At 48.3% G+C, this 24289-nt stretch overlaps 2 protein-coding genes across 2 annotated transcripts in view; one reads left to right on the top strand and one right to left on the bottom strand.

Annotated features, from left to right (window-relative positions):
• Lim3 (Lim3 homeobox protein) overlaps positions 1-24289 on the top strand; it is a 134416-nt gene that overhangs the window by 49736 nt on the left and 60391 nt on the right. The gene's annotated exons all lie outside the window — the stretch shown is intronic.
• LOC149353662 (uncharacterized) lies at positions 1202-10737 on the bottom strand. Its single transcript, XM_089585136.1, has 2 exons — positions 10483-10737; positions 1202-2839 (listed from the first exon to the last, which is right to left on the bottom strand). Exons 1-2 carry the CDS (start codon positions 10735-10737, stop codon positions 1202-1204), a joined length of 1893 nt encoding a protein of 630 aa, XP_089441262.1.

Genomic DNA, 24289 nt, shown 5'->3' with positions numbered 1-24289 from the left:
AAATTCTAGAGGCCCGTGTACTGTGCGATGTCAGTGCACGTTAAAGAACCCCAGGTGGTCGAAATTTCCGGAGCCCTTCACTACGGCGTCTCTCATAGCCTTAGTCGCTTTGGGACGTTAAACCCCCAAAACCAAACCAAACCAATTTTCTGGCTTGTTTTGTGCGCAAGCAGCTTGACAATCGTTAGGCCTTGCTCGTCTGTAATGCTTAGTGCGAAAAATTTCGCTTCTACGTTTGTCATTTGGCAGTTGTAGATGTGGCGACGCCGGCGATGGCACAGATTGGAAATTGTACCAAAAGCGCGTCTTCTGTCTAGCGCAACGCTTATACACCGGATGGTTTCAAGCGAGAGGCAGCGATTTTTCCTTCTTTATCTCTCGTTCATTCCTTCACACAGTCGAGAAATAAGACTTTTCGGCTCACACGAGGCAAGCACTATCGAAGAAAAAAAAAAAACTCTTCGTCGTGAATTTTTAAAACAAGCTCACTTCTACATAGGCTGACCCGAGCAGCAGTACTCCGCAGCGCCATGTTAGGTCAGTTTAGGCGCTCCCTCTATGTAGTGAAAATTGCCAGCAAGGCGGGCGCACGGCATGAAAGGCGCAGCTATGGAAGGCGTCAGGATGCCGGGCGGAGGCGCGGCGTTGACTGGAGTAGCCGGGTGCAGAAAGCAGTCATAGGTTGTTGGGCACAGCGCGCGCGGACGACACCGACGTCGACGCAATGACTTTGTAGAGCAATGTCCATACAGACGTCGCTGTTAAAACAGAGCCCTTCTCTAAGGCGTATAATGGCCATGGTCCCTGAAATAGAAGCGGTAATTATTTTGTGTGCAAATATGACAACTGCATCCGTAAGTTGCCATAGTAGCCATAGTAGCAGCAGTGCAGTGTTCCTTGTGGACCGGGAATGCACATCAGGCTTCCTAAGGAATGCGAACCGGCCTGCAAAGAGAGAATAATTTATTTTACGTAGGATAACACATGGAAATCGTAGTAAACGGCACTTTGACTGAAATAAACTCCCAAATTGGTCTCAGATGCTGCATAAAGTTCTGATTGTTTTGTTAGAACGTCGCGACATATAGCAGCAACTTCCAATGCCGCAATTTACGGAGTGTTCGATACTTAGGCGCATGCATGTGTATTTTCTATCCAGTCCCGACAGGGAGCGTGCGAAACGCCACGCGTCGCGAGGCGCTCATGTTGGCGTGGCCTCAGTGGTGGTCGTCGTCTCCTGCTGCCTATCGCCGAAGAAGGTGCAGCGCCAGTCCATGACCATGTGCGAGCCCTTGCCGCATTGAAAGGTGCGCTGGAAAGCGCGCAGGTGTCTGAGCGGCCCGTCGCACGAGTGCTGGCCGGCCGGCTCCCCGCACTGCAGGTAGCACCAGAAGAAGAAGAACAGCTGGTCGGCCTCCATGCGGGCCTGGCCGCCGAGGTAGTCGTTCGTGTCGGTGCTGGCGATGCTGTACGCCTCCCAGAGGGCGCCCACCGAGGCCAGTCTGTAGAGGATCTGCCACTCGACGTCGGAGATACTCTCCCAGCTGTCGTGCGTCTTGCGGAAAAAGCATGTGACCTCGTCCAAAATACCGTCCGAGGCGCTTTCGTTCCACGAGCTCTTGTTTGTGAAGAGCAGTTCAGCCATGGCGGAGGCCACCTCGGAACCCAGGGCGCCGTACCGGATGCTCAGCGGTGCCCCCGGATCGTACACGGGGAAGGCGAACGCGTACGGCATGAGTGAGAAGTCGTCGTTGGGATAGTGCTGCTGGCGCGTCAGCGCGGTTGTCTTGCGGCCGGTGCGCTTGTCTATGACGACTTCCAGAGGCCACGGGCTCACGTCTGTGGGCAGCACCACGGAGAATCCTTTGTTGACCGCCTCCCAGGTCTTCGCCAGCAGCGGCGACATGTCCGTGTAGGAGCTGAAGACGCGTGTCAGGTAGACGTTGCTCGAACGATCCACGAACTCGAACACGGCCCCTGTGCCGTTGTCATAGGCCGGCAGCTGCACTTCCGCTGGGAACACGCTGCCTGGGCGCGTAAGCCTCTCGCTGAAGGCACCGTACAAGTGGCTCACCATGGTTGCCACGTCGGTGCGCACGCCGGCTGACACGATGGTGTTTACGTACTCTGCGTTGAAGGCGAAGCCCATCGTCCTCTGGACCATGGCGAAGCACAAGCGCTTGTGCATAGTCTCGGTTGCGTCGCGCGTCCCGTAGTAGAACTCGGTCATCATATCGCTGTCCGTGTAGATGGAGAACAGCAGCGCCACCACCCAGCCCATGTAGAGCATGAAATTGGTCTCGCCGTACACGCGTGACAGGTCCAGAAAGGCGCGCACGAAGGAGGCCTGTCTGACCCTGATCGTCACTGCCGAGCTTGGAAGAATGCCAATCCGGTTCTTCAATGCGTCGTACCAGAAGAGTGCGCTCCTCTCGAGGTGTGGCGTGAGATCCCACAACAAGTCCGAGGTCAGCACCTCCTCGTCGTCGTCTCTGGCCGGAACACCCCGGAGATGACTGATCGTTCGGTTTTCTATAATGGCCATTTCGATGTAAGTGACGGCGCTTGATTCGTCGCTGACGTGGTCGTTGTATAGGATCTCGAACAGCCTGTTGTGCTTCGAGTTGTACAAGGCTGTCTCCCAAATTTCTAACACTTTGGAGAACTGTCCCGTGGGACTGATTATGTAGTTCCCGCCACGTTCCACGAAAATGCCCACGAGGAAAAGCAACGACCAGTCTTTACACAGGTAGAGAAAAGGAGACGCCACGTTTCCTGTCGACGCTACCTGTGGCCATCGAAGCTCCGCGTTGAACAAAATGGCCTTCAGCTCCCCCACCTGCATTATTGTAACAAATGCTTTTATGAAGAACAAGGAGTACTGTTGTTTGTAAAGTACGAAAAACAAAGCACTCTTTTTGGTTCCTCGGGCGAAGAAGTGACGCCAGTATAGCTGCACTGCACCCTCCCAGTACACTAGCAGACATGCATGGGCCAGATGACCTTGGAGTGCTAGCATATAGTTGTGAAGGATGCGGTTTGAACAGTGTGACTAGTGCCGGTTCGCGGCAGGCGTATCCGATTGGGGGTGAAAAGTAAACTTATCGCCCATAGGAATACATGGAAGCGAAAGTTTTTAAAGCAGTTTCTTGACTTCACAGTGCAACTACGATATCGTGCCTTCGTGAAGAATAACCATGTTCATCTTAGAACAGATTCTGAATGTATAAAGTGTCATTTCAGAGGCGATGTATTTTTAAAACACCTACGCATGGTAGTGATTCCCGGCTTGGGGTACGGAACGGGAGTGCGGCCCGTAGAAAGACAAGTAAGCAAAACTTTCAGAAATATTTTTCTCGTTTCACAGAGTACCCATGGAGGCAGCCGCGAGTTGACCGTTGGCGCGTGCTTTCAAGAAGAGTGTGGCAAAGTGTGTTACGTCAATCAGAAACTTCCATTGTAAAACGCCACTATGGATATGAAGCCGGACATACCCCCAAAAGGAGCTCTATCCGTTAGATGTTTCCCCGGATTGCGCAAGCTTCTCTTGCAGTCTGACATGTCTGCCGCGCACGCTTCATTACTTCGCAAATACTGCCGTCCAAACGATAGCATTGTTTACATTGAAAACAGTCCTCAAAAAGCCCGACAAACGAGCCGCACACTGTATCAGACGACTAACACCGTGATTACATACATAGGTTGCGCTGGCAGACGCCGGAGCCGGAGTCGGCCGGTGTGTCGTCTGCAGCGCCGTCTGCTACAGTGCATGGTTCTCTTTCGTGCGCTTGACATGACGTTTTCAAACTGCCTTTTCGGGTGATGCTGTCTAGGCTGTCTAATTTGAACCACTGCAATACTGCGCAAATGTGGCGCACGCGGCGGAATCACGGACTACACGAGACGCTTGCGTGATTCGGGGAAACACCCAGCGGATAGAGGGCTTTGTGGGTATGTCCGGCTTCACAACCCATTTATCGTGGGGTTTTAAAGAGATAGCTTTGAAATGACGTTCCATACTTTGTCACACTATTCTAAAAAGCACTCGCCTATTGTTGTTAGCAATCAGCCGTCTTCATGGGTACTCTGTGGAACGAGAAAAATATTTCTGAGTGTTTTCCTAACATGAGTTTCTATGGGCCGTGCTCCTTCGACGTGCCCCCAGCCGGGAGTCACTCCCATGCGTAGGTGTTTTAAAATACATCGCCTTAGAAACGACGCCTCATACTTTCATAATCTGTGCTAGGATAAACGCGGCTATTCTTCAGGAAGGCACGACATCGTAGTTGCACTGTGAAATCAGAAAACCTTTAAAAACTTTTGCTGCCATGTATTTCTATGGCAGCTAAGCCTACTTTTCACCCCCAAGTTTTACTTACCCCTAGTCGTCACAGCCGGCGACAGCAGCAACACCGCATCTTGCTTACGTCACAGATCGATTTTGGTCTGTACGCCAACTCAAGGTGTCTCTAAAAGACCCTTACAAACGGTTTTGGTAGACGCTAAGGTATAAAGTAGCCGCGTTATGCTTGGATTTCAAGGCAAGAGCACTGCCACGCTGCGGTGCAGGGCAACCTCAATATCAAAGGGACACTGAGGACGAGATGAATTTGGCCTGCGTCGATAATCCCCGCGCGCTATCGACAAAGAGGACATTTCCATGAAGAACGGGTCTGTTATAAGACAAGTGAAAAAAGAAATGGTGGTCGATTTGCGTAGTTAGGGAAAATGCGAATTAGGTGCAGTTCGGTCTTCACCTCGGTTCCGGTGTTCAGATGCAGTGCTCACGTATGGCAGTTGTTCGGATAGCGACAGACAGACAGACAGACAGACAGACAGACAGACAGACAGACAGACAGACAGACGGACGGACGGACGGACGGACGGACGGACGGACGGACGGACGGACGGACGGACGGACGGACGGACGGACGGACGGACGGACAGACACAGACAGACAGACAGACAGACAGACAGACAGACAGACAGACAGACAGACAGACAGACAGACAGACAGACAGACAGACAGACAGACAGACAGACAGACAGACAGACAGACAGACAGACAGACAGACAGACAGACAGACAGACAGACAGACAGACAGACAGACAGACAGACAGACAGACAGACAGACAGACAGACAGACAGACAGACAGACAGACAGACAGACAGACAGACAGACAGACAGACAGACAGACAGACAGACAGACAGACAGACAGACAGACAGACAGACAGACAGACAGACAGACAGACAGACAGACAGACAGACAGACAGACAGACAGACAGACAGACAGACAGACAGACAGACAGACAGACAGACAGACAGACAGACAGACAGACAGACAGACAGACAGACAGACAGACAGACAGACAGACAGACAGACAGACAGACAGACAGACAGACAGACAGACAGACAGACAGACAGACAGACAGACAGACAGACAGACAGACAGACAGACAGACAGACAGACAGACAGACAGACAGACAGACAGACAGACAGACAGACAGACAGACAGACAGACAGACAGACAGACAGACAGACAGACAGACAGACAGACAGACAGACAGACAGACAGACAGACAGACAGACAGACAGACAGACAGACAGACAGACAGACAGACAGACAGACAGACAGACAGACAGACAGACAGACAGACAGACAGACAGACAGACAGACAGACAGACAGACAGACAGACAGACAGACAGACAGACAGACAGACAGACAGACAGACAGACAGACAGACAGACAGACAGACAGACAGACAGACAGACAGACAGACAGACAGACAGACAGACAGACAGACAGACAGACAGACAGACAGACAGACAGACAGACAGACAGACAGACAGACAGACAGACAGACAGACAGACAGACAGACAGACAGACAGACAGACAGACAGACAGACAGACAGACAGACAGACAGACAGACAGACAGACAGACAGACAGACAGACAGACAGACAGACAGACAGACAGACAGACAGACAGACAGACAGACAGACAGACAGACAGACAGACAGACAGACAGACAGACAGACAGACAGACAGACAGACAGACAGACAGACAGACAGACAGACAGACAGACAGACAGACAGACAGACAGACAGACAGACAGACAGACAGACAGACAGACAGACAGACAGACAGACAGACAGACAGACAGACAGACAGACAGACAGACAGACAGACAGACAGACAGACAGACAGACAGACAGACAGACAGACAGACAGACAGACAGACAGACAGACAGACAGACAGACAGACAGACAGACAGACAGACAGACAGACAGACAGACAGACAGACAGACAGACAGACAGACAGACAGACAGACAGACAGACAGACAGACAGACAGACAGACAGACAGACAGACAGACAGACAGACAGACAGACAGACAGACAGACAGACAGACAGACAGACAGACAGACAGACAGACAGACAGACAGACAGACAGACAGACAGACAGACAGACAGACAGACAGACAGACAGACAGACAGACAGACAGACAGACAGACAGACAGACAGACAGACAGACAGACAGACAGACAGACAGACAGACAGACAGACAGACAGACAGACAGACAGACAGACAGACAGACAGACAGACAGACAGACAGACAGACAGACAGACAGACAGACAGACAGACAGACAGACAGACAGACAGACAGACAGACAGACAGACAGACAGACAGACAGACAGACAGACAGACAGACAGACAGACAGACAGACAGACAGACAGACAGACAGACAGACAGACAGACAGACAGACAGACAGACAGACAGACAGACAGACAGACAGACAGACAGACAGACAGACAGACAGACAGACAGACAGACAGACAGACAGACAGACAGACAGACAGACAGACAGACAGACAGACAGACAGACAGACAGACAGACAGACAGACAGACAGACAGACAGACAGACAGACAGACAGACAGACAGACAGACAGACAGACAGACAGACAGACAGACAGACAGACAGACAGACAGACAGACAGACAGACAGACAGACAGACAGACAGACAGACAGACAGACATGGACGGACGGACGGACGGAGAGCGGCTAAATGCGGAGAATGGCCACTATTCTGCACTAAAATGAAATTAAATGTCGCCAGTCGCTTTCGCAAGGAAATCACGGTGCGAAGTTCTTTCGTCAATCCCTGAGACTAGGCGGCACCGTCGTTCAGTTTCTGACGATGATCACGGAGCCCTTTTTGGCCTTGACGCCACAAATTTAAAGCGAGTGGCAGGAAAAAAAAAATGTTCAATTTCTAAGACGGACCTTTGGTTCCAGAAGCACCAGCGGTTGGCGCTCAGCGAAGAAGACGATGACATCTGGTAGTCTAGCCTGAAATTAGTCTATCGCGCCGAACTGAGAAGGGCAAAGAATGAAATGCGTCCCAGGAAAACGTGCACCACATTCCGATACGCCTTATATATATACAGTGATAGCCGCGCACGAGTATTGGCCGGGGATTTTACTTAACGAGCTCGTGTCTTGCCCCGCTTGTCTCTTTCGAACTAGGCAGAGAGCATGGTCTCTCTGGCTGTTTTTGAAGCTTGAAGGACCTCCGGAATCAGCCGCTTTTTTTAGCTACTGCGTGCTCGGCTTGCAACGCCGTTTTTGGGGCGTTTTGCTTGCCACCGCGTTCCGTCGCTTATCTTTCGTTGCTTGACGCGCCATAGCTCGCGACGGCTCCTCTTCGGGCTCAGGTATGCGCTGGGCAACCATCTCTCCCGTTGGCGACAGAGGCGAGCCTTTCAGTCTCTTGACTACACCGGCCCGACTGCATAGCCATGGGGGCAGCGCTTCTGGCGCCCAGCATTGGGACGTGCATAAAGAAGGATCAAAGATGGGGATGACGACGACGACTTACAAACCTAGGCGCGAGAGACAACCACTTAGAACAAACTGCGCTATATAGAGGCTGCGGCGGTGGCCATGCCATGGCACGGCTAGCGGCATAGGAGGTCAATAAATCGTTACTAACGATGAAATATAGTCAAGAATGTACTAGAATTCTGCGAATGCATGAGTAATGTCGTAGGAATGCTCCAGATTGATCTGCAGAAGGCACTTGACCAGCTCTCACACGAAGTTCTATTTGCATTACTCGGGCATGTAAATGTTTGATAGGTCCTTCTTGAGGGTGTACACAAGGCTTACAATCTTGCAATATGCACAATACTACGTTAATCGTTAAATAATTACTTAGTGAGAGGATTCCAGTTCAACGCTAAGCGCAACAAGGGTTTCCCTTGTCGCCATTGCTCTTCTGTATACATACTCAACAATTCTGAAAAAAAAAAGATTTTTGAACGGAAAGAGTTTATGAGCGCAATTTTTTTCATATCTTGTAAAATTTCGCTATAAGAATCAATACATCCGCAAATCTCCCGTCGGCAGGCTTGCATTTTTTTTTTTGCTATTAACGATTTTGCTATCGTCAAAAGCGTTCCCCATTAGTTTTCTGTGGCACTCTTAACTGCTCGATGCGAGCAATGGAAACGCATTAAAAGAAAGATTTTGCTACATATCTGAATAATGCACCAATACATTCAATACTTATATACCAGTATCTTACAGTTTCCTATTTTTAAAACACACACACGGACATCTGAAAACGCGAGTTTGTTATCGACTCCAACAAAGTAGCTCGGGGTGCCGCTGAAAGACTACAAGGATAGTGACCCATACCTGAAGCTGCAGAAAAAGTAGTTGCGAGAAAAAAACAACAAAAAACAGAACAGGAAAGTGGGCGGCAAGACAATTGTTTTTTATCAAAGTGTGATATGTGCTCCAGGTTTCGCACTGTTCCGACATGAATATACAAAAGCTACACAAGCCTTTACGGTTTTTATCTGAGCCTCATTTCACACGCAAAATAGTCAGGTGAACCTTTTGAGCCGCGTATGCTCCGGTGGTGTTTATTGACCGCATCTGCGTCGAGTTGTTCACTGTTTCAACCTCTTACGTGATGTAGAGGATCCTTTTCTACCTACAGTTTGTCGGTTACGCTTGACAAGAGCTTTACCGGTTGTTGCTGTGCCAACTGTTTTCATGTCACCGATGGAAGGCATGGTTATTTTCACGAAATCATCCAAGCAACTCGTTTTATTTTATACAACGCGGTCCTCAATGGAATATTTAACCAGTGTAACAAGGAGATCGTTTTAGAGAGATCTTGTTGAAGTGGCCTTGCCCGATCCTTTATACCGATGTCTGTAATTTTTTGTACCGGGGCAAAATGTATTGGCACGTGCAAAACGAATACCCAGTGGGTTTACATTTTAAATGCAATTGGGTTTATGCTGCACATGCAAATGCGGAATGGATAGCCATGGTGATGTTTACTTGAGAAGCATCTATGAGTATTTTGGTAGATTTCCTCGCTAAATTAGATATTGCAAAAACTTAGTCATCTGAACCTGTTATGGTGAAAGGTGAAAGAGAGTGTTAAGGTGAAAGAGAAACAGTACTTCCGGTAATGACATTGCGAGTGTGGTAGGTGTAGAAGTAATATTTTTACGCACTCTAGCTGCAGTGCTATGCTTCTTATACTAGCATATGCCCAACTCGTGAGCACGAAACGCGTCGTGTGAGGCTCTTTTTTGATATTTTTATATTTCGTGCTGCTTGGTATATGGTGCAGTTCAAAAGTTAATGAAGTCGCTCGCTTAAAGAAGGTTGCTTCGAGCATTGTTTCCCAGGAATGTTTCTTTAGGAAGATTTCGATGCGAGGAACGACAGTTTGCAGTTCAAGCAGACTACTCGCACGTTGATGAAACTTACGCAGAAGGCCTTATATATAGTTTCTTGTCGTTGCACAATGGCAAACTTCTGTCCATGGGATACTTTTTATGAACCATCGAGGCCGCCCAAAAGTGCTGCCTGTCGCCCTGTTGCATGGAATAAACTTCTCGCAGCCTCTTCGCGCGACAATAGCATGCCTCACAAGGTTCACAACTTCACCTAAGTTTATATGGTGCGGCAGAAACGACATGCAACAAAGGTATCTCATTATAAGGCGAAATAAAGACCTGTCGACGATGAGAATTACTAGTTCTCACAAAGCAGTTTATAAATGAGGTAGAATTTATGGCACACCAGTTCTTTGCACTGTAAAACTTCACACACACAGAGCAGCTAGGTCTTTGAGTGAGCACCTCATGTCACACACCATGGTATTATCTTTTATGTCCTAACGTAGGGACGCTCCCCATGGTGGCTCAGCGGCTAAGGCGTACTGCTGTTGAGTTATATTGGAGGCTGTGTACCCGGTTGAGACGGCTAAGCGCGGGGGGTGCATGGAAAAATGCTCGTGCGCGAATTTTCGATGCACGGTAGGCTCTAAATAAGCCACAAGCCTTTCACTAAAAATTCTATAGCAGCCCTGGACTATTTGCGCGACGTATGGCCTTTGTGAGAATGCGACGCTCGTAACGCGCTTCCGGCCCACCTCCTTCTGATGCTTGTGCAAGATGTTGATGCAGCTCATGTAGGCCTTGGCGGCACGCTGGCTCGGGTTCTGGAACTGTGACGGCGCCTGGGTACGCAATGCCAGCTCGGTCACGCTCTTCCGGAACTTCACCAGCAACGTGTCGAGTACGCTGTCGAAGCGCCTCTCGGTCCACCCTCCGCACACGTACTCGTAGAAGCTGTAGCACGGATCCGCGTGAAGGTGGCGGCTGAAATCCATGGCATCCGAGTACATAGTGCAGACCTCTGCACGCGGAGATTGAGAGCCCGCGAGAATTTGCCGCCAATATGATAGACCACTAGTCGCCTTAGTAAATCGGCTTTAAAATATTAAAAGAAGACTTTTGAACCAAATATGTGAGCGGAAACCCCCGAGTAAGCAACGGTTTCACTAAAACCAAGACAACGCCGAGTGCGAGGTTGACTTGCCTTCGGAGTGCTCAACGTTGATTACTCTCGTGAAATAATAAAAAAAATAGCGAAATTAGTTGGCTTATGCACAGCTGTCGCCAATAAAAAGGTATTAGGCTGCCTCAAAATTAAATCCTGCTCATTTTTTTAGTAAAATATTAGGATCACACAAACACACCCAAAAAAGAATTATGGAGTCGCGGGGTCCACGTTCTGAGGGGATGCCTGCCCTGCTCCACAAGCCGCCATGTATGCATTGCTAACAGCACCACCAGCACTGCTAACAAGTTAACAGATCAATCAATCAATCAATCAATCAATCAATCAATCAATCAATCAATCAATCAATCAATCAATCAATCAATCAATCAATCAATCAATCAATCAATCAATCAATCAATCAATCAATCGTTTTTATTTTCATCACAAATTTAGTGCTGCTGAAAAAAAAGGCAATAGAAAGCTTCTCATATTCGACACAATTCGGGCAGAAAGACAGTTGGGGGAAGACGATACCGTCCATGGCCGACTGCATCAGTCGTTTTCACCCGTGCGTGTCTTTCTGCACTGCTTATGTGGAACATGGTTTACCAACTAGCCTAGACCCATACCTCACTGAAATAAGCCTCCCTACAAAAGTCGAATGGCACCGCACTTTCCCTGATGACGCATAAGCGTTATATGCCGCAGCAGCACGAACCTCGAACTTCGAAAACCGTTAACCGCACCAGAAACTTAGTGCTGGTGTCGTGAACGTGATGGGCGCCTTGCGGACAAGTCGCGTCAGGATCACTTCTGGCTAGCGCGCTTCCCTGCTGTGACCCCGGCGTGACATGCCGGCACAGCGCCCACACGTGCCCGACGCCCGTACGCTAGAGTGAAGGACATGTCAGATGCGAGTGAGGAGTGCGTGCGCCCTACTTGTCCTGCAGCCGCTCTCGACGACCACCGCGTGCCTCAGCAGCCGGGCGATCATGACCATGAAGAGGAGGAAGGCCACGATGAGAACAGCAAAGGAGATGGTGCCGACAACCGAGTAGCCCTCGGTGCGCCACTTCTTGCGCATCGATTGGAACTGAGACCGCGCGTGTTCCGTGCTCAGCGGGGCCTTGGCCGACATCAGCAGGCCCGCTGCGAAGCTGGCTGCGCCTCCGCCGATGGCCCCGAGGGCGCCTTGCCCCGAACCCGTCCCCTGCGCAGGTTACGCCCACCGTTACGCGACCGCTGCCATGGCGGTAAAACAACGTGGGAGTATGTTTAACGGGAAGGGGAAGGTGGGCTCGTCAGTCGGGATTAGTGGACAGGTCGAGCTTCTCTTCTTGGCTGTCCGACGGTTGGCGGTATTGCTGCAGGCTCTTTGCTGAAAATGAGCGTCTGTCTGACTTTGAGAATGGGTTACAGCGTTACTTCTGCGCAGCACGTCATAGCACGACTCGGAGCCTCCCAATAGGGCGTCTATCATAGCGCATGTAATACCATACCATACCACCATGCCGCACCACACCACACCACACCACACCACACCACACCACACCACACCACACCACACCACACCACACCACACCACACCACACCACACCACACCACACCACACCACACCACACCACACCACACCACACCGCACCACACCACACCACACCACACTACGCCACGCCACGCCACACCCCGCCACGCCACGCCATGCCATGCCATGCCATGCCAAGTCAAGCCACGTATGCCAAACCATACCTGCCATGTCGTGCCATACCATACCATACGATACCACCACGCCACACCACACAACGGCATGCCATGCCATACCATACCACCGCACCACGCCACGACATGCCATGTCCTGCCATGCCATACCATACTACCACACCACGCCACACCACAACCTGTACATGCCATGTCGTACCATACCATACCATACCATACCATACCATACCATACCATACCATACCATACCATACCATACCATACCATACCATACCATACCATACCATACTATACCATACCATACTTCGGCGCAGCGTCCGACCAAAACCGGTACAGCTTAGAACCGTAAGCAGTGGTACATTTTTCCTAGGAAAATGCACTGAGCCTGAATCGAAGAACAAAGAGCAGGGACAAAGATTAACTTCTATAAATTTAAAATACGAGTATCTCAGCCGTAGAAATATCGATTTCGTCCCGATACTGCGTTGTCTAGGGCATTTCAGTGATGCGAACGGTAAAACTAATATGGTTGTCATCTGTAATAAGGATCCGAAGCTCTACCAGGCTGCGCTTCGGAAGCGAACAATCAGCGCCCTCTTTATCGAGAATGTCATAAAAAGGATGCGGGGTTGGCTGGGTCTCTTCCTTGCAAGGCGATGCACTCGCAGGAAAATAAAGGCTTGTTTCGCGAAGTCGACGCTCTTGCTTCGATTTAACGTGTGTTGTGTGCGTTTCCGTGTTTCGTGCTGCTAATTGGAAATCAGCAAAACAGCGGCGTCTTTGCGCTGTTTGCCTTTCAATAATTGGAAATGAATGAAAATAAAAGGTCCCAACTCTCCATCCTGTTTACCTCCGCGATACTATGAAGATGACAGTATCGCAGCCCGTCTACTAATGACGTGCATTGCCTTCTCTCGCGCGGCAAGCATTACAGCTCATTCTCTCCTGCTGGTTGCAAGTGCGTCTAGAGCAATGCCAGCATTCGTGATGGTCTCAGAGGTATGCCTATGATTACTGATACTGCTACGCGATGCAAATAAAGCCGGTACATCTGAATAACAAACACTAGACTCCGCGCACTGCTGCGATCCACGCTTTGCGCCTCTGTTTTTCGTACCACTTGCCCCGAGTGCTGTGAAATTTCAAGGGCGGTTCCTAGCTCTTCGTGCACTGCGCGGACTGTTGCGGCACTCCACAACGAAACAGCAACGACTTTCAGCTTTCTGCGAAGACATGAAAGTCGATACATGATTGAGAGGGTTCAACACCACCAGCCGCGCTGAAGGTGCTTGCCGATTGTAACGTTTCTAGCTGCCTCCATCCATTACGGTGCGGACAAGGCACTTGAATTTTCCTTTACTTTCATTACCCAATCAACGTATACGTTTTCTACCGTGAGCCCATTGTGTCTTATAAGGCGTGGGCTGGGGATAATTATTTTTCTTTCTGTTTTGAGTGCCCACTCTAATTTATGTCTTCTTCCGTGGAGCATATTTCGAAAGGACGTGACGCCTCGTGCGTTTTTGTTACAAAAAGCGAAAAATAAAATTGACCCGCTTTCACTTCCCGTAAGTAGGGTGTTTGGCTTGAGCGCTCCCAAGTGACAAGGGACTCAGGGTTTAACTATACTTTGCTTCCAGCGGACTCTCTTATTGTTCTTGCTGATAGCTGGAAAGGCCTCACAGAATGCCTGTTCACTTCTGTCTGTTCAAAATGCCTGTTCAGAATCTGTTCACTTCGACATGAAAGATTGGACAAACGAACGGCCACTGTACTTACGGGCGGAGTAGGAGACGCACCGAAGGTCTTCATGGTCGATCACCGTGTTTTCACCGCGTACGAGCCTGACGGGTATGGCGAAATTGTGTGACAAGAGAGAGCGCACGAGGCCACTAGGCAACTAGATGCCTCGGAGCCCGCACAGGTAGCGATGGCTTTGAAAAGGGCGTGAAATGAAGCTCAGGGCTGTTGGTCCCGGCAGGCCATCAACGCTGCCACGTTTTGCACCTCAACTCCTTCTTCTTTCAACGTAGGACGCGGCCTTCTAAGTATCGAAAGAAAGAAAGACATAGACAGCATACAGCTCTAAAACGGCTTGCCGAGCACCAGTACGAAGCAGGACACGTAATTTGACGAGGGTAAAATTACTCGTAAAATGAGCATTGATGCCAGGACCGCCAGCTCGTCACTGAGAAGCGCGAGATTTTTCTCGTTTAGCCTTGCTGATTATTTACGAGACAGTATACGCAATAAAGAAAATCGAGTTCCTACATTGTTGCTTGCACTATACGTGCTACAAAGCAAAATAATATATTATTATTGAGTGAATAAATTGCTTTTGCGCATAGTGTGTGGCACAGGTACCACTGTCCTTTCTCCATCCTGGAGGAGGATGAAGTTTAGTAGCTTTTTAGTTGTTTTATGCTAAGCCCCAACCAGTACAGGCAATAGGCCCAATATTGCAAGTGGATGGTTTCACTCTGGCCCTCTGTAGGACCCACCTCTTCCAATACGTTTCCAATCTTGGGTCGATTATCTGAGCGGCTTGGGGCTATTTAGTTGCTTAATACAACGAAACCTTCGTTCTGTGAGGCCTGACTATGGTTATAAAGTTTTCAACGCTGGTAACTGATGCGAAGGAAGACACGTTCGTTCGTCACTGCGGCTGGGCAGACGTGGGGAGACGTGCGCCGCAGAAAAACCTCTACACAGCGGCGCTTTCTTTCGTTCTCCTTTAAAGGAGGGAGTGAATTTTCAATCGTGAGGTGTATCCCTACAGCCAAAACTTTTTGGAGCCCAGTATTAGCAAAAACACTTTGTTGTCGCCTCCTCGGCAAGCAGTCCGCAATGGACTTACGCAGCGTTCTTCTGAGTAAGCACATAACCAGAGATTTTAGACAGCTCCAAGCGCCACTAAGCCTTGGGCCTTAAGTGAATCCCTCACTGACCAAGTCTGATGGTGGATCGAAGTTTCAGAACCGCGTACGGACTCCTTTTTCACACAGTAAGAAAAGGCTAAGACATCGTCGCCACTTCTCTTCTGTCAGGTTCAGCGCAGCTGGCATCGACTGATAATAAGCGATCACAGCAGCCGCGCGGATGACAGCCTCTTTTCTTTTTATGCGGTAGATGTGTCGTCCCAGTAATTCTTGTATGCTCTTGAGCAGGCTCAGCAATGGCGTTCGTCATGTCATTATTATTCCTAACGTCACGTTTGTGACCCTTGAGCCGTCTTGAAGGCTTTCCTGCTTCGTCAGTGCAAAAAAAAAAAAAAAGCCTCGGACATAATTAACTTCAGTTCGAGAAGTCGCTTATTTCATTACTGGTGATTCTACAAACAAGCTGGATTTTCCCACAGAAATTAATTTCACAATCATCTCCCGCACACCCCAAAGGCAACAGCGTCTCGATGCCTCGCCATACGTTTGTTCCAAAACCACTGAAAGTTTAAACAAAGCAAATCACCGGAAACGACCAGAACTTGGAACCCTTTTGGGAGGCAAACATGCCATTCCTGAAGATTCTGCCCCTGCAATCGATGCCTTTCAGCAATTGCATATGGAACAGGGACCATGAGTTTCACTTGCCAACGTCGTGCTTTTTGGAACAAAAAGAAAATTAGTGGTTTTAAGGGAAAGAAATGGCGCTGTAACTGTCTCGCTCCTCGGTGGATGCCTCAACTGCGCCGTAAGGAAAGGGAGGAAGATAGGAGTGAAGGAAGGAGAAAAAAAGGTGCCGTAGTGGGGGGCTCCGTAATATGTCAACTATCTGAGGACCTTCAACGTGCACTGACATCGCACAGCACACGGGCGCCTTTTGCGTTTCGCCTCCTTCGAAACTCGGCCGCCACGGTCGGGTTCGAAGGCGGGTACTCTGGCTCGGTAGACGAGTGCACTAACCACTGAGCCACCGCGGCGAGTCAGAAAATAAAATGTACAAAATTTGCATTTCCGGAATACGCCCACTCCATTCCACATTTTAGGGTTATAAAGCAATGCGTCCACACTCGCCGCGTATACGTCAGGAAGCAGCAGAGTTGTCTAAAGGAGCACCACACAGATGTAAAGATCCTAAGCACGAGCCTTAATTCTTTACAACGATGCATTTTTTTCTTCCCATATATAACAGAGCCTTTCCTTGTCATGCGCCGCGTGCTAGCCAAAGAAGTGAACTACACTGCTGTCCCGAATTTCTAGTAACGATCACACAGTGCATCTTTAAACGTCAAGAAATGCTCCCTAATGCAAAGAAATTAAATTTCCTCGCCAAACTCGCACTCCATAAATTTATGACGGACGGTTTGCCATGCTTCCAGGATGGCAGAGCGGGTGACTGTCGCTTCTACGTGGGCAAAGGTCACTTTTAGACGCCCCAGCGCGCCAAACAACTCAAGAAGGCAACCATGAGGACAGTTTTGAGTTGGCATAGTTGATGCGGTATTGCGTTCAGATAGCGCTGAGACAGAACGCAGGAAGAGAATGACACAACACGAAATGCTTGCAGCTGGTGTTTACTTCGCGGTCTGGAAATTATTAGAGAGAAGACAGGAAATCATACGGGAGGCAAGAAATTGTCGGAAAAAAAAGGAAAGGATCACGTGGCAAAGGTCCAAAGCAGAGAGAAAGCCCGCGTCAGGACCAAGCCATTCACAAAGAACGCCGACCACAGCACGTCAACTGCGCGAACAGAAAAAAATGGAACATCCAAATGGAACACGCACGAAAGTCAAAGAGGTGGCTCGGAAAAATAGAAGCCGCATTTAAGAAGTTACGAGAATGCGAGGAATGCGACTTTAAGTAGAATCTGTTGAAAAAGAAGCTCGGGTGGTAGTGGAGGGGAGAAAAATAAAAAAAAGTAAATGGATAGGGAGAAGATACAGAAAGAAGATATGCGAAGTGATGTGCGGTGTCGGGATGCGTAAACAATTAACTTCCAATTGGTCAAAATGATTCGAAAATGTAGGATGGATATACACACAAATGTTTTATACCTGCTGGGACTTGACGACGCTGCAGGCTTTGACGACGCAACAAAGACGCGTTGTACACCCTGTTATAGAGTTGGGTTCCAAAAAAACTATGAGAAAAAGCCGGGAAGAAAAGTATTTAATGTCCTGGTCACGTGCTCCGATGCCATTATTTGCCTAGACGGCTCTATGCAACTGGGTGCAGTTTCTTGAATTTATCACACGTAAATTCATACAACGCTTGCCTTTATAGAAAGTGTAGACTTAGCAACAACTGATTCACTGTGCACAGATCAGAAGACGCATTAATCATGAGTTTAGTTGATCCGTCGCGGTGGCTCAGTGGTTATGGTGCTCGGCTGCTGACCCGAAAGACGCGGGTTGGATCCCGACCGTGGCGGTAGAATTTCGATGGAAGCGAAATTCTAGAGGCCCGCGTACTGTGCGATGTCAGTGCGCGTTAAAGGTGCACTAAAGAGGAATCCGAACTCGTCTTTTTGCGGCGGGAACTCGATCTACACGTTTCGAGCATTCTTAGAAACTCCGAATTATTGCCCTGCGCGGCCGATTTTCCTAATTTAAATCAGATTAACGTCCGGCTCCCGCCTTTTTTTTTTATTTGAATTCCCCGCAGACGGTGGGCGCAGTCGACCAACGCATGGAGTGTCTTTCAGGCAGTCACGTGGCGGCTTTGCTCTCGCTTTTATTTTTTAGGTTTCCATGAATAAATAGATCTAGTCAGAGACTACATAGCTGCAAATTAGGCCCACGGAAATAAAAATACGCGTGTAATCTTTGCTTTCGCCGATCACTACGTATCACTCCGCCGATGGCAGAGCGGTAAGCAGCCACGGGACTGGCTGAAAGGTTGGTCGACTCCTGTCACCGTCTGCAGGAAATTCGAAAAAAAAAAAGGAGCAAGCCGGGACGTTTAATCGGATTTAAATTAGGGAAATCGGCCGCGTTGGACAATAATTCGGAGTATCTAAGAGTGCTCGGAACGTGTAGATCGATTTCCAGCGGTAAAAATACGAGTTCACATTACTCTTCAGAGCACCTTTAAAGAACCCCAGGTGGTCGAAATTTCCGGAGCCCTTCACTACGGCGCCTCTCATAGCCTGAGTCGCTTTGGGACGTTAAACCCCATAAACCAAACGAACAAAACCATGGGTTGAATTGAAAAAACCGAGCTTATGTCAGGAACGGCGCACGCGGGAGCAGTGACATAACCCCTGAATAACATGGGCATCTGAATGGAAGCTATGCCAGACGCCGGATATCCAGATAACCAGGGATGATCCTGTACATAATAACCGCTGAAAACAAATTTTCCCTATGCAAAGGATATCATTTACACCCCTTCCTCCCGCTCCCTCTTTTTTTCAACCTAAGGAGGGAAAGGGGCCTTAGCTTTTGTTCTATGTGGCACATGTTTAGATCGTAGTGTTGCCGACACCTTGGTTTGGTGGGTTCAACGTCCCAAAGCGACTCAGGCTATGAGGGACGCCGTAGTTAATGGCTCCAGAAATTTCGACCACCTGGGGTTCTTTAATGTGCCCAGTACACGAGCCTCTAGAATTTCGCCTCCATCGAAATTCGATCGCTGCGGCCGGGATCGAACCCGCTCTTTTCGGGACAGCAGCCGAGAGCCATAACCACTAAGCCACCGCGGCGGCGTCGACACCTTGTGAGACGTCGAGCACCGAAGAGTACTGTAAAAATAATGACGACCTTTCAACATTTGCAGTTTAACGAACGGGTCTGTAATAAAACCGTGATAATCAGCACTCTCGTTGTTATTAAAGAAAGGGCAACGATTGAAGGCGTGAAGGTTTGCAGCGAAAATAGCCAGAAAGAAAAAAAAAACTCAGAAACTCTTATTTGAACATGAAACTATAGCGCTACGAAAAAGTGCATGAAATGTTCTAACGACAGCATCAAAGCGCATCTGTGCGGACCTTTTACAATTGCGCCCTTATTCTGACATCACTGCGCCAGTCATCACTCGCCCGCCTAGCTGTCACGGCTCTAGCCTCTTTACTTTCACCGAGTTTCGCGCAAGGTCTAGCAGTATTGTCGTGGCTTCCGCAGAGTTTCAGTCCGCGTATTACGCCGCTGAAAAAGTGATTCGGCGCGAAGGCCGTTTTCTATTCAATCTTTCATCCTCCGCAAAGCATGTATTTGAGGCACTCTAACAGGCAGTGCCTAGTCGCACACCCGCGTGCCGAGGGCTCCCTGCGGCAACTTACCACTCCTTCAATCTGAAATCGCGACGTTATCGCTGCAGCTTAACAGCTACAGCCCAGCAAATATTTCCATCCGGGAGTTTAACCTAACGCGGCTCTCTCCGAGCCCACAGTCGCCTTGTTCCGTAGCTTGCCCACTGGCCTACTTTTCTCTCCAGCCACCTGCTGCTTCATAGTTTACCTGCAGTTTATCCTGCCTCGGTTCCCCGCCTCATCCACCAATGCTAATCTCTTCTGTTTATTAAATCGAGCTATACAGGGTGTTTCACTAAGGACTTTACGCAATTTTTAAATATAGACCTTTTGATTTAGAAGTGCGATCATTTCGGCATAGAATTGTCAGCGGTATAGTACATGATAATACAGCTAAGACGGGCTAACTAACAGGATGGTTAACTAAAATTGAACAGTAAACTTTTTAACTATTACCGTTAGGCTCCTTACCGCTAGGCTCTTGTACGCTGTGGCCCAACAAAATTTGGCTACATCGCGCCAAAACACACGCGGCTTCAAGAAGTTCGCAGGCAAAGCAACCCCTCCAGTGCACATTACTCGTCAAAATAGCCAAACATTGTTGGGCCACAGCGCCGAGGGTAATCGCGTTTTCGTAATTCTAGCAATTGATATGGGTATTACTTAAGGTGGGCTACACGCATCTGAATCATTAAGGAGCCTAACGGTAATAATTAAAAAGTAAACTATTCAATATTAGTTAACCAGCCAGCTAGTTAGTACGTCTTAGCTGTATTCTGATGCACTACACCGCTGACAATCGTATGCAGTAAAAAGCGGTCTTCTAACTGAAAAACCTTTTTTCAAAAATTGTGTAAAGTCTTAGGTGAGACTCCCCGTATATGAGGAACAGCGTGAAAGCGCTGAAGCTGGTGCTTAATACTAGCCTCTCATAGCTAAAGCTGGCTTCAGAGATTTTGATGATCGAAAGCTGGCCTGGCTACTTGCTTTACTAAGCGAACGAGATGGCGTGCCGTAGCAGATTTGCACGCTGCTTGGACATTCTTATCGTTCTTTTACAACAAGCATTATTAGTATGAGTGCCCTTGTATCAAGGATAGTCTCCAGTATAGGTCCACGTTTTCAGAATAGAAAGCAAATCGGTCGTGCGCAAGTAACGATCATCATTTTTTCCTACGCAAGTCTTAAAGAGCACAAGAGTGGGAGCTTGGCGGTGCGTGGAGCCATACCTCGTGCAGTCATAGATCGCCACTTGGCAGCAACAGCATTGAGTCGTCCACCAGTACACTAAACAGAGTGGCATTCCAGGACGCCTCGTTTCGTCAACATGCGGTGATAAAATTTCACGTCGAAAAAATAATTTCACCCGCGGATATTTACGAAAGCCTTGATCTTGCGGTTGGCACCGCATGCATGAACTTGAACAGTGTTTAAGACGGGTCAGACAATTTAAAAAGTTCAAGAGGAGCACTGAAGATAAGCCTCGGAATGGTCGCCCTCGGACAGCCGTGAGAGAAAACAAAGATACCATTGTTGTCCTCATCAAAGGAGACAGTCGTGTAACAGTAAATTAAGTAGCAATAATGTTTGTAAAAGGGTAAAATGCAGTTTAGGAGAATTGATAAAAGCTTAGGCTACCGGAATGATTTGTTCCAGCTGCGTTCCACATTTATTTACCGAGGTCCCCAAAGTTTAGCACGAAACTGCCAGTTCAGAACTTCTCCAACGATATCGAAAAGAAAAAGATCTCTTCCTGCTGGGCATTGTGACTGTTGATAAAAGTCGGTTTCACCATTTTGAGCCTCAGGCGGAACGACAATTTAAGGATTGTCACCGCGGAAACTCGCTGTCATTAAAGTAAGCTCACACTCTGCTGTAACCATTCCAAAGTCATGGCGGCGGTCTTCTCGGAACCGCATGGTATCATTTCGGCTAATTTCCTTCAGCCGGCCGGGGCAAACGAAAGAAGCTCAGTAAGCTCGCACGCCGAATAAACTGGGCGAACAAATGAAGCTCACTAAGTTCACATGCAAAATAATCTCCGCCGCGCAATGCCCGATAAGGGACCTGCAAGAAAAGTCATGTTGGAACATGACAATGTGTGCGCTCACGCTGCTCGCTTGACAGCGGAGAAAATAGATATAATGGGGTTGGAAATTCTTATGCACCCGCCTTACAGCCTTGTTTTTGGTTCCTTCGTACTTACACTTGTTTGAATACTCGAAGGATAAAATGAGAGGTCAAAGATCTCATACGTCAAAGGCGATCCTTGCCCGAGTGCATCCTTGCTTCCACAAGGCTGGAATGAAGATCAAGCGTACGGGTATTTTGAAGTTCTCCGATCGATAGGATAAATGTGCGCGGTGAAGTAGGGACTTAATGAAAAAGAATTAAAATACCCTGTGAATTAAAGTGACCAAGTTTTGTTTTCAGAAATGCAGTGCATGAATTTGTGAAAAAATTGCTGGTCATTACTTTCGATATGACCGTCGTATATCTAGTGCCCTTCGTTTTTGGAACCTTATTTTGTCCAGAAAAGGGACGAGGTGTTATTTAGTTCAAATTCGTGCAGAGGTTGGGGTATTCCATAAAAAATGTGATAACAGAAGTGCTTCAGGGTTATTTATTCCAGCACAAATAATTTACTACCATCGCACGTTTTCTTCTTCTGTGTGTGGCATGTAAGAGGATGTATATTTTACCACTACTTTTGTAAGCAGTCAAATGACAGCTGACATCAAACGCTGCTCACTAAATCAGATATTTTATTTTTTCTCATTTATTACAAATATTTTACGTTGTTCCATGAAGCTCTTTGGCCCGCAGATGCCCTCGCGCCATAAAAATTCACTATCATCATATTACAATGATTTTGAACTTGAACATTGTTTTCCCCCAGTGCGCCCATCCGTTCCTCTGCCAGTCCTGCCTACCTTTGTTAGTACACTGCGTAAACATTCGGCCAGCTGAAACGCTGAACAGCTTTAGAACATGAACATGAACAGCTATAATGAAACCAATATTATGTCCCGACAGTGCCCGTGTTCTGGCCTCTAGCTTCTTAAGCGCCCTTTTCAAGATTGTTCTCAGACTAAGCAAAGCGTTGATTCAGATTTACAATAATCAGTAATTAACTGAAACCACCGCTCTAAAATTACAAGACATTTGCAAGCTTTCAAGAGGTTCCTTCAGCTTTATCCAATAGCAAACTACACTTCCTTGACGGTCGATTTTCAGGTGGAAATAGGGCTTCAACCGCCATTTAAGGTCATTGCACCGGATCAAAACCAAGCGGAGGGACCGTGAATAAGAATTCTAATGGCCGCGATAAATTACTCATAACTGCCAGAATGCAGAACAGTGAAGCAGAATTTTCCAGGGATAGAAGGGTCGCTGGGGTTTTAAAAGCAGTGCCACTGTTTTTAAAAAGGCCAAAAGAACATCGGCGGACTACACTTTGCTGCTAAGTGAACCGAGGCTTGTGCTTGAGCATTAAACCTGCTACAATGAGCCTTTTGAAGCAAGCTCGTTTACTTACCCAAGTAAACCGCCACTTTCCATGTGGGTCTGTTGCCTATAATCGAGTGCCTGTGCTGCTTACATGAGCGGCAGCTACAGTTGCACGCTTAGAGCAGATAATCTCGTGGGCGCTGTCCTCGCGTTCGTTTCGTACACGGCCAGTTGGTACAAGTGTCCATTCTAGCCTGAATGATTGCAAGATTGAGCAACAAAACGTGCTAGTGAAGGAGGCGGTAGCTGCGCAGCCAGAGGCAACTCTACAGAAGGTGCGCGCTCACTGTGCAAACCTGCGCTCTGCCTGGCTTTCAATTCTTCTTTTGCGCCTCTGAGCAGCGCATTAAATTCATTAAAGGTCGTTTTTCCACCCAGTAATGCGACGCAGGACGCATAGCCAAAACTTTGTGATACAATGAGCTCCGTCCTTCTCCATTTTTTCTGGCTTGAGCAGAGAACGAAAAATCGGAGGTTCATATGTACTCGTGCAAGAGCCGATCTTATTTTTTTTTTCATACTTGGACGCGCAGCGGCCCTTGCAGGAATGAGATAAATTTTTGTACTGAATTTCTCCTTCTAGAGCGTAGCCCTATATTACGCTTGCCACGCTTGCGCGATTATATTAAGATGGTTTCGTTTGGTTTACGGGGTTTAACGTCCAAAAGCGACTCAGGCTATGAGAGACGCCGTAGTGAAGGGCTCCGGAAATTTCGACCACCTGGGGTGCTTTCGCCTCCATCGAAATTCCACCACCGCGGCCGAGATCGAACTCGCGTCTTTTGGGTCAGCAGCCGAGTACCAATGAGCAACCGTGGAAGCTGTATATTAAGGTGAATTAACATGGGCCTTACGGACCATTCATTCAGAAAACGCATTGAAAATCTGGATGATGCGACAGGCGAGAAGCGCCCGCAATATAACAAGACTAGTAGATCATTTTATTGGCAGTAGTCACTTCGCCGCAAGTTATTTCAAATAAG

The sequence above is a fragment of the Amblyomma mixtum genome, chromosome 3, assembly GCF_055824585.1.
Source record: "Amblyomma mixtum isolate Tamu chromosome 3, ASM5582458v1, whole genome shotgun sequence".
Classification (NCBI taxonomy): Eukaryota; Metazoa; Arthropoda; class Arachnida; order Ixodida; family Ixodidae; genus Amblyomma; species Amblyomma mixtum.
Note: the sequence above shows the minus strand (reverse complement) of the source record. Positions and strands in the feature narration are given on the sequence as shown.

Bases quoted from the DNA above. Each gene is read 5' to 3' on its own strand.
- LOC149353662 (XM_089585136.1), bottom strand. From the start codon at position 10,737: ATGTACTCGGATGCCATGGATTTCAGCCGCCACCTTCACGCGGATCCG. The intron at 2,840-10,482 runs GTGGGCCGGAAG...ACAATAATGCAG, and splicing joins TGCACAAGCATCAGAAGGAG to GTGGGGGAGCTGAAGGCCAT.